General features: G+C 39.7%; 1 protein-coding gene across 4 annotated transcripts in view; it reads left to right on the top strand.

The window, feature by feature from the left end:
- Positions 1-12,082, top strand: part of WNK1 (WNK lysine deficient protein kinase 1) — a 96,504-nt gene that overhangs the window by 47,534 nt on the left and 36,888 nt on the right. For all 4 annotated transcript variants that reach the window (XM_058806040.1, XM_058806039.1, XM_058806043.1 and 1 more), the window contains exons 5-8: positions 6,590-6,678; positions 7,692-7,911; positions 8,122-8,458; positions 9,513-9,697. In XM_058806040.1, coding sequence (XP_058662023.1) covers positions 6,590-6,678; positions 7,692-7,911; positions 8,122-8,458; positions 9,513-9,697 — 831 coding nt within the window. The remainder of the gene's footprint in view (positions 1-6,589; positions 6,679-7,691; positions 7,912-8,121; positions 8,459-9,512; positions 9,698-12,082) is intronic.

The raw sequence follows: 12,082 nt of genomic DNA, 5'->3' as shown, positions 1-12,082 counted from the left end.
ATTCTGAACTCGGGGCACACATGCTTACCTGTTGGTGTGGAAAAAGTTAAGGATCATGAGACTTAAATAACTTACACACCTGCACTGCAGAGGATGAAGGCCAGTTGGTTAAGGTGTTTCAGTGGCACAGAGCTCTGAAATAGATGAGATGGGAAATTTTGATGTGGGTGATGGTAGATCTGTCAAGTTCAAGAGGTGTTGGGTTCCAAATATGCAGTTGTTGTTTTTGATCAGAAGGGGAGAGGGCAAGGCCTGTCCTGGCCTGAACAGTGCCTCGTGAGCTGGCTCTGGCTCACTAAAGCTTTCATCTGCTCCCACTGCTTGCATTGCAGTAATGCTGTTTACTCTGCTAGGATACTGATCTGGTACGGAGTTTATTCTGCAGGATTTACCAATTTAATCCTTGGCAGAATTATCAATTGTCCAGAATTAATTGCTATGAAAACATTGACATCAGCGAAAGTAAATTTTTACTTCTGTTTAATATGTTGCATTTCTATTTCTTTAAAAAAAAAATTACTCTAGTTTGCTTTTTAACCAGAGCAAGAAAATCCATCCTCTGTAGGCAAACCATGTGTCTCTTGAGCTGAGTAAATGTTAAGCTGAAGTCTTTGTTTTCATTCTATGTATTCAGTTCAACTGGGGTGAGAATTATCAAACAGTTTCAGGTATATTCTGTGTGAAATAAGGAAAGAAATAAATCTGAAAGATTGTTCCTAGAACAGGCAGCAGGATTGAGATGAATGATTAGAGGTGGTGAAAGGGTTAAGCATGCAGGTTTTGAGGGCTGGGTAAGTAACTAATTGCAGGTAGTGAAATTTAGGAGATCACGGGGTAAACCAATTTAAAGGCTATATATACCATAGCCTGAGGGCTTCTTTGGGACTGGGGGAAAGAGGTTGTATCTTTTTTTTCCACTGCAATCATACTCTCTCTAAATTCCTGAATTAATGGTTTGTGGCAGCCTGAGACTGGCTCAAACTAGAGTGGTAACAGCTTAGCAGAAAGGAAATATAGACATTTTAATTACTTTGTTTGTGTGATTTGACTTTGCTGCTGGTGCTATTAGCTTCTGGACTGCACTGTTAGAACATTTTGTTTGAGAAGATCAATCAGTTACTGTAGAATTCTTTCCAGGCTCTTAGAATTACAGCATCTTTGAAAAGAGCCAAGCAGGGGTTATGGTTCTGCTGGGACAGGTAGACTTGACTTGTCAAAAGCTGAAATGTTGAATGTTCTTTGCAGGTCATGCTCTGTACCCCAGAAAAGTGTAGCCTTAATTGTGTGGAATGTTGCTTTTGCAACACTGATGGTGTATACTATAAAAACATCACTGGTATAATTGTGGTATACTTGAGGAACTGAATATGTTATTTTAGAGTGAAAAGTGATCTTGATAATTCTAAATTGCATTTTATAACAGTTCATCAGCACTAGCTTGTCAAAGTTCATTTGCTAAGTTCATCTTTAAAATTATATATGTGATTTTTCTTAGCATTGCTCCTTATGTCCTTACAATAAAAAAACCCAAACCCTGAAGCTATGGCCAGCTCATTTGATGAATAAACAGGTTTTACAATGGTTGCTTGGAACTGGGTATCAGAAGAAAAAAAAAATTGAACTTCAGGTTGAGGTCTGAAGTCTAGCAAGAGATACTAGAAAATACAACTCTGGATTGTTTGTGAGCATGTGGTGAAAACCAAGCAACAATGCAGCTTTCTAATGTTGTCCAGCAGTTTAAAAATCACCTTCAAATCTCTGTGCCCTTACATTAAGGACAAAAGAGAAGGAAATCAGATGTTGTTGCCACAGGTAGCAAAATGCATTATGCTGTTGTGGTTCTGACTTGTGTTTAGTTGGGCTGAGTGGCAGTCAGCTGTGTGTGTGCTGCTTGTAGCCCCATGGAAGGGAGAGGAGGAGCAGCAGCTGCCTTCATTCCCCTGCACAACACACTGACCAACTTGCTTGCCCTGGTCAAAGAGGAGCTTGTGCAGCAGCAGGAGGGAACTGCATGATGATCACACTGCCAGCCTTAAACTCCTGCAGGAAACCTGGGTGGAGAGTAGGCAGAGCAGCCAAGTGGGTGGGTGGGGACAGGCAGGAAGGAAAGGATCCCTCTGCTGTCCCTTCTTCCTCCTCTCACAGCTGGCTGGGCAGGCAGGAAGGGACCTGCTCACCTCTTGCTCTTATTGATTCTTTCTAGTCAGTATTAGAGTGACAAAAGCAGATATTGAGCTCAAATCTCTGCAGCCTCATGTACTGGACTTGGAAAATAACAAGAGATGTCAAGGAGAGAACAATGCTCCCTTCTAACCTTGATCTCTGCTTTCCTTCTGCTGTGCGTTAAGTCCACAGCCCAGCGGAGTGCCATCGGAAAATAGCACCTTGCTAACTGTGGTGTGTGTGGCTCTCTTTTCCTGATGGATTTCACAAAAAGAGAGATCTGTCCCATTTTTGTAATTGTTAATTCCCACTGTTGCTGCTCTCACAAGGATTGTGCTAAAGAGGTGAGTAAGAATTTCAGCTCTGTCAAGTGCGTGTAGCCACAGGAAAGTATTTTGGAGGTGAATCAGAGTTCTCTACAAATCTTTTGAACATTTGCTTAGCTTGGTTCTTTAGCTTTTAAACTGACTTTACTTTTCCCCTTGTAGTTTTTTAAAATGTAAATTAAAATCCTGACCATCAAGGCTGGAACATTAATTGATTCTGCTATTTTCCACCTATGGTTTTGTTCCAGATCTAAGCATTTTTTATTAAATTTAGAAGGTCTGAGGGTGTGTAATAATTCACCTGCCTTCATTTTGATTTGTTGTAGAAGTTATACAGCATTGATTGTACCTTCTCTAATGAAGAAAACTATATTTTCAGTTCTCTAATGAAGTAAAAGATATTTTCAGTATCTCTTGCATTACAGCAAGATGTTAAGCTACTGACTCAGTAATCTGGTGATCTAATTAATGCAAAATATTATGTATTTCTAGGCAAAAAATTATGCAAGAGTTCTAGATAGCTTATACTTTGGGGTTTCAAAGTTTCCTGGAAATTTAGTGTTTTTAAGAATACCTAACTTGCTTTTAGTTCATCAGGTAACTTTTGATTATGTTGAATTTTGGAACATATTTTTTCACCTGGTTAAAATCTGATAAAATCACAAACTTTCACATCTAAGATAAGTGAAACATGAAATCTCTTTTATGCTTAACATGCAAACTGTCAGTTTTTAGTTTTGTATCTTTGGCTACCTACATAAGCATCCATATTTTAGAGGTATTCTCAAAATCTAAGTGTTGAGTGATTTTTTTTTTTTTTTTTAATTGGTGCTTCTTTCAAAATAAGCAGTTGTGCCCTGACTGTTCTGTAAGCCCGAGAGTTCAAGCAGCAGTGTAGGAAACTTCAGCTCACTGGAAGCTGCTGCTACCTTTTTTGGTTGGATTTGTTTCAAGTCTGATACATGCTGTGATTTGGTTCATTATGCAGCTGTATTAATGTGTTTGCTGGCAAAATAATGGAAATTACACTGGTGTGGGACTGGGAAATGGAGAAAAGGACACTGTTGCTTTCAGCAGCACTGTCAGCTTGTGCAATTTTAGAAAGAGTAGCTTGAGAAAATGTTGATTTTTCATGTGTGCCTGTTAGACCTGTCTATTCTTTTTTTTTTCTTTTGCAAGGGCTCTTTCTGCTGTTTCTTTAGCAAACTTGTAAATAATGCTAGTGGGATTTGGCTGTTTAATTCTTAATGAACTGCCACTGGGAAATGGGACTAGTAGATTAGGATTTGAGTTGTCCTGTGGCTGTTCTAAGGGGCCCAGGACCAGCACACAGCAATGTGACCATTTTTAGTGTGGTAAATGCAGGAAACACTGCATTTCCTTGAGTGCCTTTGGGTTCAGAAACTGCTGAAGGTATGCTTGGCTGCCCAGCTCGTGCAGTCTGAAGAACACATCAAGGTTATGTGAACTTCAGGGCCTGGTCTCCTTTGAGTTTCTGTGTGATGGCAGATTAAGGTGTGGAGGCAGCTCTGGTTAGAAAAGATTTCACTGATTTATTGAGTTTTAATCATTCATAGAACCCCTGTCTTGTATAAAATAGTTTGACACTTCTGTTGGTGCTTGCAGAAGGGAACAAAAGGGTTTAAAAAGCTGATGAACTTCAGTATCTGGAGAGTGCTTGTCCAGAGCTGGAGAGGAGGCTTAGGCAGCCCTTCTCATGGACTGTGGAGCAAAGTGAGAAATAGGGAGCTTCTTGGAGGAGCAGTTGGAACATGGAAGCTCTGCTAAAGGGCTGCAGGAGCTTCACTTTTTAACTGTACTCTTGGTTTGGAATTCAGGAGTATTGTAAAATGGTCCTCATGGTAGGGCCTGAAGATTTTGGACAAGTGTTTAATTTCTTTCAGCAGTGAGAAATGCAGGGTAGCAGACTGAATTTCTTATTTTAAAATCTATCCTTAGCTTTAACTTTCCAGGCTCTGTGCAAGAACAGAGCATGTGGTACAATAATTAACAAGAAAAATCAAATCCTGGCTTTGTTATGCTGATATTTTTCTGTACCAGTTGTCTTCCTCATGTTAGCTTTTAGTTTTCTGAAATGAGATTGTCACAGATCTGACATCATCCTTCTGCTGCCACAGTGTGAATGAATGTCAGTGCAGGCTGGTATGTCTGAGGCTTGAGCTATTTAAAAGACTTAAAAGTGTTAAACTTGGGCAAATTTAGATGGGAATGTATGCAATAAGGAGTTGAATAATTAATGCATAGATTACATGTGTCATACATTTAATTATATTAAAAAAATCTATTCTTAATTATATATAGAAATATCTATATTCCATATTTAAACCTGAACTTCTGGGACTGTTTTAAGTGTGGTCATAATGAAAGGTGCCACCTTTGACAAGTCAACTGTATGAGCAGAGTTTTATTAATCCCTTTACAGTGGAGAGCTCTGTGTCCTGCTTGGAAGCTGGAGGTGTATAAGGCCTGGTTACAGTCTGAAACCTTCCCATCCAGACTTGGGTCTGATGTTTTATCACCTGGGGCATTGATTTTCTTAAGGCTTAATAATCAGCAAAGCTTCTGAAAGTGTTCAGCTAATTCATTGGCAGACTGTGTTTCAGTGCTTATTCTAGTCACAGTGTAGTCTGCAGTTCTGTGAATTTCAATTGCTAGAGTTTCACAAGGGCAAATTGTAGACCAAAGAAATAGATGACCTTCCTGTTATAACAGCATACTGGTTCTTATCAAATCAGTTGTTTTCTTTCTACAGTGTGGGGATTTTGTGTTGGCTTTTTTTTTCTTTTAAGAATTCTGACTACAGGGTCGGTAGGTGCAGAGACTGGGATTTAAACTCAAACTTTTCTGTTTCAAGGGTTGTTTCCTGCTCACAGTAGAGGAATGGGGAAAGATCATGTCTTGATGGAACCAGTGTTTTCTAGGATATTGGGAGAAGTTTCTGTTTAGGGCACGAATCACAGTGCTTGTACTGCTACTTCATTTATTTCTGTTCTTTAGAGCTGTGGTTTTCACTTTGTGTTCAGTTGTCATTCAGCAGTGACACAGGGTCAGATGTATCAGGTGTATAATTTCAGGATTGTTTAGCTTGAAAACACTAACTCTGTTCAAACATTTGAACAGCATGTCTTCATCCTCTCTCATTCTGCTGTTTTAAATACAGAGTTTGAAACTAAAGGCTGAATCAAGTAAAATTGGGTGCCAGATTTTGTTGTGGACCATTGGCCCCAAAATACCACTTTTGGCTGTGATTAAGTGATGAAGCTTGGCTCTCTGCCTGAAATGTTTTTCAGAATTCCCAGATGGTCACATCTCATGGCATGTTTTACAGCTTTGGGTGGTTAATCTCATTTAGGTATTGTTTTCCTTTCCCCCTGTAGTTTAGAGTGTATTGGAAAAAGGGTTGCTGTGTATTGTGGAAGGGCTTTTGTACAGCCTGTATTGTAAGCTCATTTTCCTGAGCTCACAACAGCAGTGATGCAGGAGTGTGGGTTGGGTGTGGTAGGGCTTTGGGGGAGAGCTAAGATGCTGGAAGGTTTTTGTTTTTTTTTTTTCTTAAACATTGGACGAGTTATTTAATGATCCAGTCAGATTATCCTGGGCTAAGGTTTTTCCTGTAAAAACCTTCTTCATATAATGGCAGATTGGAAACATTTTGGGAAGCAACAGGATGCTTTAAAGACTGTCAAATTAATGCTGTGGTTTCTGGCATTCGTGTCACATAGGAACCATTTCCTTCCATTCTCAGTCCAGTCTGTGTACTTCCCTCTAACCTGCACAACTTCCATGGAAACTAAAAGGTTTCCTTTCATACTTCATATGAAATTCCTATCATAACTTGAGCACCCAATTGCCAGTGGCTTGTGTTGCAGAAATGTAACTGGGAAATGGAAAGGGGTGTGTGTGGAACATTTGCAAAAGTCACTAACAAACAAATGAGTACTGGGGTCAGACTTTGCCTTAATTTGCCCTAGTTACTTAGGTCACTTACCTAGAGAGTAAAAATAGGTGGTTTGTCAGCACAATCAAAACTTAAATCAAATGGGCCTTGCAGTTTCTCAGTTGTTGTTTGTATGTTTCAGGGTGTCAAGCCAGCCAGCTTTGATAAAGTAGCAATCCCTGAAGTGAAGGAGATTATTGAGGGATGCATTCGGCAAAACAAAGGTGAAAGGTAAGTACTTGCTTTGCAGGTAAAGGTACCAGCTGCTGAGGCCTTTCTGTCCTTTTGATGATACCAAATCCAGTTAGTTCCTGGGGTCTTTGTTCTGGTGAAAGTTGGGATGCCAGTGTTATTTCTGCAGATTCTGATATTTGGTAGATTCCTATTCAGTGATTGTTTAAGAGGATTAAGTGTCAGGAAAAGTGCAAATGCCATAGTAACCATCCATGTCAGTTTATTCAGAAATTCTGTTGCTTTTGTTAAAACTGACCTAATCAGCAGAGTAGTGGGGGACGGTCCTTCTGGGTTTCCAGGTGTTTGGATTGGTTGGTTGTTCCGTAATCCTTTGGGGTTTTTTGTCCCTTTGATTCTTTTGGTATGATTGATCATTTTGGCGATTCCAAGTTAAAAGTTCTTGTTGCTCATTTTTATCCATATTTTCTGCAAGATGACTTCTACTTCAGGTGGCTAACTTGCACTATTATAAGAAATCTGTAACTCTGCTGATGGCTTATTTGTGGGATTTGTTTTGTTTTCTGCTTTTACATGGTTGTTGCTTACTGATTGTCAATTTCAGACTGTTTCAGCTTTGTCCACCCTTTAGTTGTCCTCTGTTCTGTTCAGAACTGGTTTTGTTCATGGATGTTTATTCATCCCATTTTACGAACTTTTGAAGTTTTACATCTGATGGTGGTGTTGTGTATTTTTAGTTTCAGTTCTTTTTCTTGTTTTTAAACAATTTAGTGGTTTTTTCTCCTTTGAAGTTAATTTTGTTGTTGCACATCACTTATTTTTTGACATTTCATTTAAGCTGTTAGCTACAATTGTTAATGATGTGTTTGTAAATCTCTTTTGTACCTTCAGGACAAAGCTTCTAATTATGCCAACAGAATGCACATAAGGTGGTTCAAAACAGCATAAAACTTAGAGAATAAATCAGGGGAGCATCTGTCAAGGTTATTCCTTAGTATTTTATGAAATCCTGAGAGCTGAATGTGCTTTCTACATTCTTTCCCAATATCTAGATATGCTATTAAGGACCTTTTGAATCATGCTTTCTTCCAAGAAGAGACCGGAGTACGGGTAGAACTTGCAGAGGAAGATGATGGAGAAAAAATTGCCATTAAACTCTGGCTCCGAATTGAAGACATCAAAAAACTCAAGGGCAAATATAAAGATAATGAGGCAATAGAGTTTTCATTTGATTTGGAAAGAGATGTCCCAGAGGATGTGGCACAGGAAATGGTAAGTGCTGGTGGTCTGACAAAGCTCTGGAAGTAGTGTTGTTCTGTGCCAGTGGGTTGTGGTCTGTCAGCCTCTGCTTTTGCTGTTCCTGTCTAGAAATAAATGAGTTCCCAGGTGTGTAGATGAGTAGTGCCAGAAAGAGCTTTGCTGTAGCACTGGGGCAGGGGCTGTCTGTGGCAGTGTGAATTCTGTGATTGTGTCCTCCCTCAGGTGGAGTCTGGCTATGTCTGTGAAGGGGATCACAAGACAATGGCGAAGGCGATCAAGGACAGGGTATCTTTGATTAAGCGCAAGCGAGAGCAGCGCCAGTCGGTGCAAGAAGAGCAGGAGAACATCCTTCAGGAAGAAGGCAGTCAGAAGCAGCAGCTGGAGCAGCAGCAGCCATCAAGTGCTTCCCATGCAGGGTCAAAGCATCCCCAGTCTGTCACTGGTACTACTCCTGTCCCTACTGCTTCAGCGTCGGTTTCCACACAAGTGGAGCCTGAAGAGCCAGAAGCTGATCAACACCAACAGCTGCAGTTCCAGCAACCCAGTATATCTGTTCTTTGTAAGTGCCTCAGTCAGTTCCTTGCACTTACAGTTTTACATTAGTTTTATGTTTTTGGTGAATTTAGCAGTAAATGCACTAAAATTATGCTGTCTGCCATTGCAGTAGGACACGAGAAAGCACAGCAACATAAGATGCATTCCTGGGGCTTAGGTGAGCCAAGGCTTGGCACAATTCACAGCTCAGTCTTAGCACAAAATGGTTTCTCTTTGTTTCAAGGCAATGTACTTAATGAACTGGGGCACCTAAAGCATGAGCAGCAGCCCTTGGTTCTGCTGCCCTCCTGCAGGGACAGTGTATTCTGGCCCTGCAGAAGGCTGTATGCTCCTGCACCAGTGCAGATCAGGGTATTAAAACCACTTGTTTGAATCCTTGTTAACTTTTAAAGTTGAAATGAGATTAATCTACAAGTAGTTCAGCTCATAATTTCCTTTCTGAAAAGTCTTGATTTTCTGTTTTACATACTGTATGTAAAAAGATGAATTTATAATCCTATCTTTTCTTCTGCCATCCCAGCATTTGAATCAGTATTTGAATCAAGATGGAAGGTGACAGCTTCTGTATTAGAATGATGAAGTTAAAAAGCAAATTACTGTCGGCTCGTAAATAAGCAGGATTTTAAATTGGCTGTTATGCCTAGTTCGCTACTGTGCCTACATGGTGCATCTGCCAGCCAGCACAGCACAACTGTTTTAAATGTCTGCATAAAGTTAAATAAAAACAATGATTAATAAACCTTGAAAGAGCATTCATAACAATGTGGAATTTAGGTTTCTATTTCTAGTCTAGACTTTTGTAGGAAATACAGTTTGTTCTTAAATATGCTCCCAAAGAACTCCTGAAATAAGTAATTTTTTCAGGGTTTTAGGGGAAGGCATAATGGAGGAAAAAAAGATTTTAAAATCAGCTTAAATATTACAAGAGGTGAAATGATAAAGGTCCATGTGACATGGCACAAAAATCAATTTAATATTTGATCAATTATAGAATATTTGAAATTTTTAATCCAGACCACAGTTCTTAACAATGCATATTTTTTCCTTAACTTTTGCAGCTGATGGAACAGTTGACAGTGGCCAGGGGTCATCTGTGTACACTGAATCTGTGGGCAGTCAGCAGGCTGTGTCCTTTGGTTCACAGCATGAGCAGTCAGTCTCAAGCACTGGAGTCCAGGGATACCCAGCTTCAGTGGGCCAAGTGCAGTCCCAGCAGCATGGAGGTTATCAGCCACCTGCAGGGGTAAGCCACACCTCACAGCACTGCAAATGCATGGGGTTACTTGGTTTTGTGTGTCTGTGAAAGGTGAGAGGAATCTGCCAGGCCATCTTCCATGTATGTTTTGTTTTGCATAGGATACAGATTCTGCATGGGAGGAGTTCAGGGGTTTTGTTTTTGCAAGATGACTGATTTTAGGGGAGGAGGGGAAAGTGCAAGAATGTCTTTGCCTTTAAAGCTTTTGTTTAAACTTGGCTGCAGTTAAGCAGAATAATGGGTTAGTCATTTTTGTGAATGGAAGTAACATCTCAGAACAAGACTACCTCTTGAAAATAAGCATTTAATCTTGCTTGGGAAGGTGGTGTGTGTATGTGTATATGAAGTTACCAGGGATCAAGCTGCTGGTTTAGTTTGAAGAAGGGATTAGAGTAATTGAAGTCACTGTATGAAATTGCTTTGTGTGTTCTGTGAGACTTTGATTACAGATTCTGCAGGTAAGACTTTTTAAACTGTTACAGAATGTTGCATGTGAGAGCTCCAGACTGAAAAGACCCTACATCCTTGTTCCCAGTTTTATTTCTAGCTTGTGTTGATTTGCTCATCATGTGTATTCCTTTTCCCTGGAAAGTCTGCACTGGGCACAAATACTTTTCCTACTATGTTCATTTGTGTTGCCCTTTTATTTTGGTATGTTTTTTCCTTGGTATGTTTTTAGATCTGAGTAAGAGAGTATGCAGAAATCTATTCTAATTCTGGAGTAGAACTTCTGCTACTTTTATATTGTCTTCAATGGTTGCCTTGTCGCTTGTTTTTTACACAAATAAAAATCCAAGATTGAGGCAGACATTATGGTATAATCCAGTAACACCAAAAAGGAGAAGATTGAGGGTCCTCACTTCTTCTGGTACCTGTGGTTGTAGGTTTTATTACAGAATCACTGGTGTAACTAGGATTTTGGCAAACAGGCTGCTATCACCCACAATCAAAGCATCTCCATCTTTTTCAAAGACACTTAACTGAGGTGTGTGGTACTGTTAGTCCTTGATGGTGAGTTCTTAATCCCTCTAAATAAGCTGCTCTTCTGGGTAAGCCATATTTTGGAGTGTGGGCACATACTGGGCCAGAAGCCATGTCACTCTCTTGGGATGGCTGGCTTCCAGGTTGAAAGACCAGAATCTTTTGGGAGGAGGAGGGAGAGCAACAAGCACATGATAAAGGAACAGCTAAGCTGTGTAGTTTGCTGCAAAAATGGGCTCAATGCTGTGTGGTGACAACAATGGCACCAGGAGGCTGGCAGACTACAGGGACTACTGACCCTTTGTTGGGAAGGGGCTGACAGGTCTAAATTACATTGACAACTGAAGAAATGGCCTTAAAAAGAAGCACAGAATTCAATTTGATCAGGACAAGAACAAGGTTGGTGCTTAAACTGGAATAATCAGCTACACAAGTACACAATGAGTAACCACTGGCTAGGCAGCCATTTTGCAAAATAAAATTTTGAAAAGTCAGGGATTACATTGGACCCATAAGCTGGACATGGTCAAAAACATCATGCTGTCATGAAAAAGGCAAACATCCCATTATACGAAATAGTAGTTCTGCTCTTGGCTATTGGTAGGTCTATCCTGGACACCTTGGTTGAGTGAATTGGAGGGTGGCTGGGGAGAAAATTCAGAGGAGACTGTTAAAAAAAACCCAGGAGAGATACAAAAAATGTGATTTATGTGGGAAGACTAAATTAATTGAGTCTATATAAGAGAAGCTTGAGGAGAGAGAAAGCTCTAAAAGGCTGCTATGAAATAAGGAGAGACTGATCAGATCACAACATAGTTGTTAGATAGAATAAGGAATGATAAGCCTAAATTGCAGCATGGAATTATTGTTTGGGAGGGGGTTTATTTAATACTTAACAAAGATAGATAAGTATTGTCATTTCCATCAATGCAGATGCTTCTGAACTATTTGGAAAAATTAGAGTCAGGAATGATAGATAACTACTCCTGCCTCGGAATAGATGAAGATGTATTTAGTTAACTATTTGAGTTCTTTTCTACCTCTCTCTCAAATTTGTAATCAATTTAGCAAGATTTCTCACAACAGAAATCTTGGAAGTCAGATCTCTACTGAATATCTTGATATTTTCTCTCTGGAGGTCTGTATTTCATTTTATTTAGTTTAAGATATTGTGGATTACCTCCATATGAAGTGTATACTGCCTCTTTGAAAATATATTTCCATTCACTTAAACCCACAGCAGAACACAATACAACCCCATGCCTGAAAAAAAAAGCAATAACCAAAGCCCCTGAACCAAAAAATGCAAATCCCACTTCAAAACTTTATTCCTTCTGATTTGCTTGGATTTTGATCTATGGCCTTCTGGATTGTGGCAAAATTACAAAATCC

Source organism: Ammospiza caudacuta, chromosome 5 (assembly GCF_027887145.1).
Source record: "Ammospiza caudacuta isolate bAmmCau1 chromosome 5, bAmmCau1.pri, whole genome shotgun sequence".
NCBI classification, from domain to species: Eukaryota; Metazoa; Chordata; class Aves; order Passeriformes; family Passerellidae; genus Ammospiza; species Ammospiza caudacuta.
This window is presented reverse-complemented; position numbering and strand designations above follow the sequence as displayed.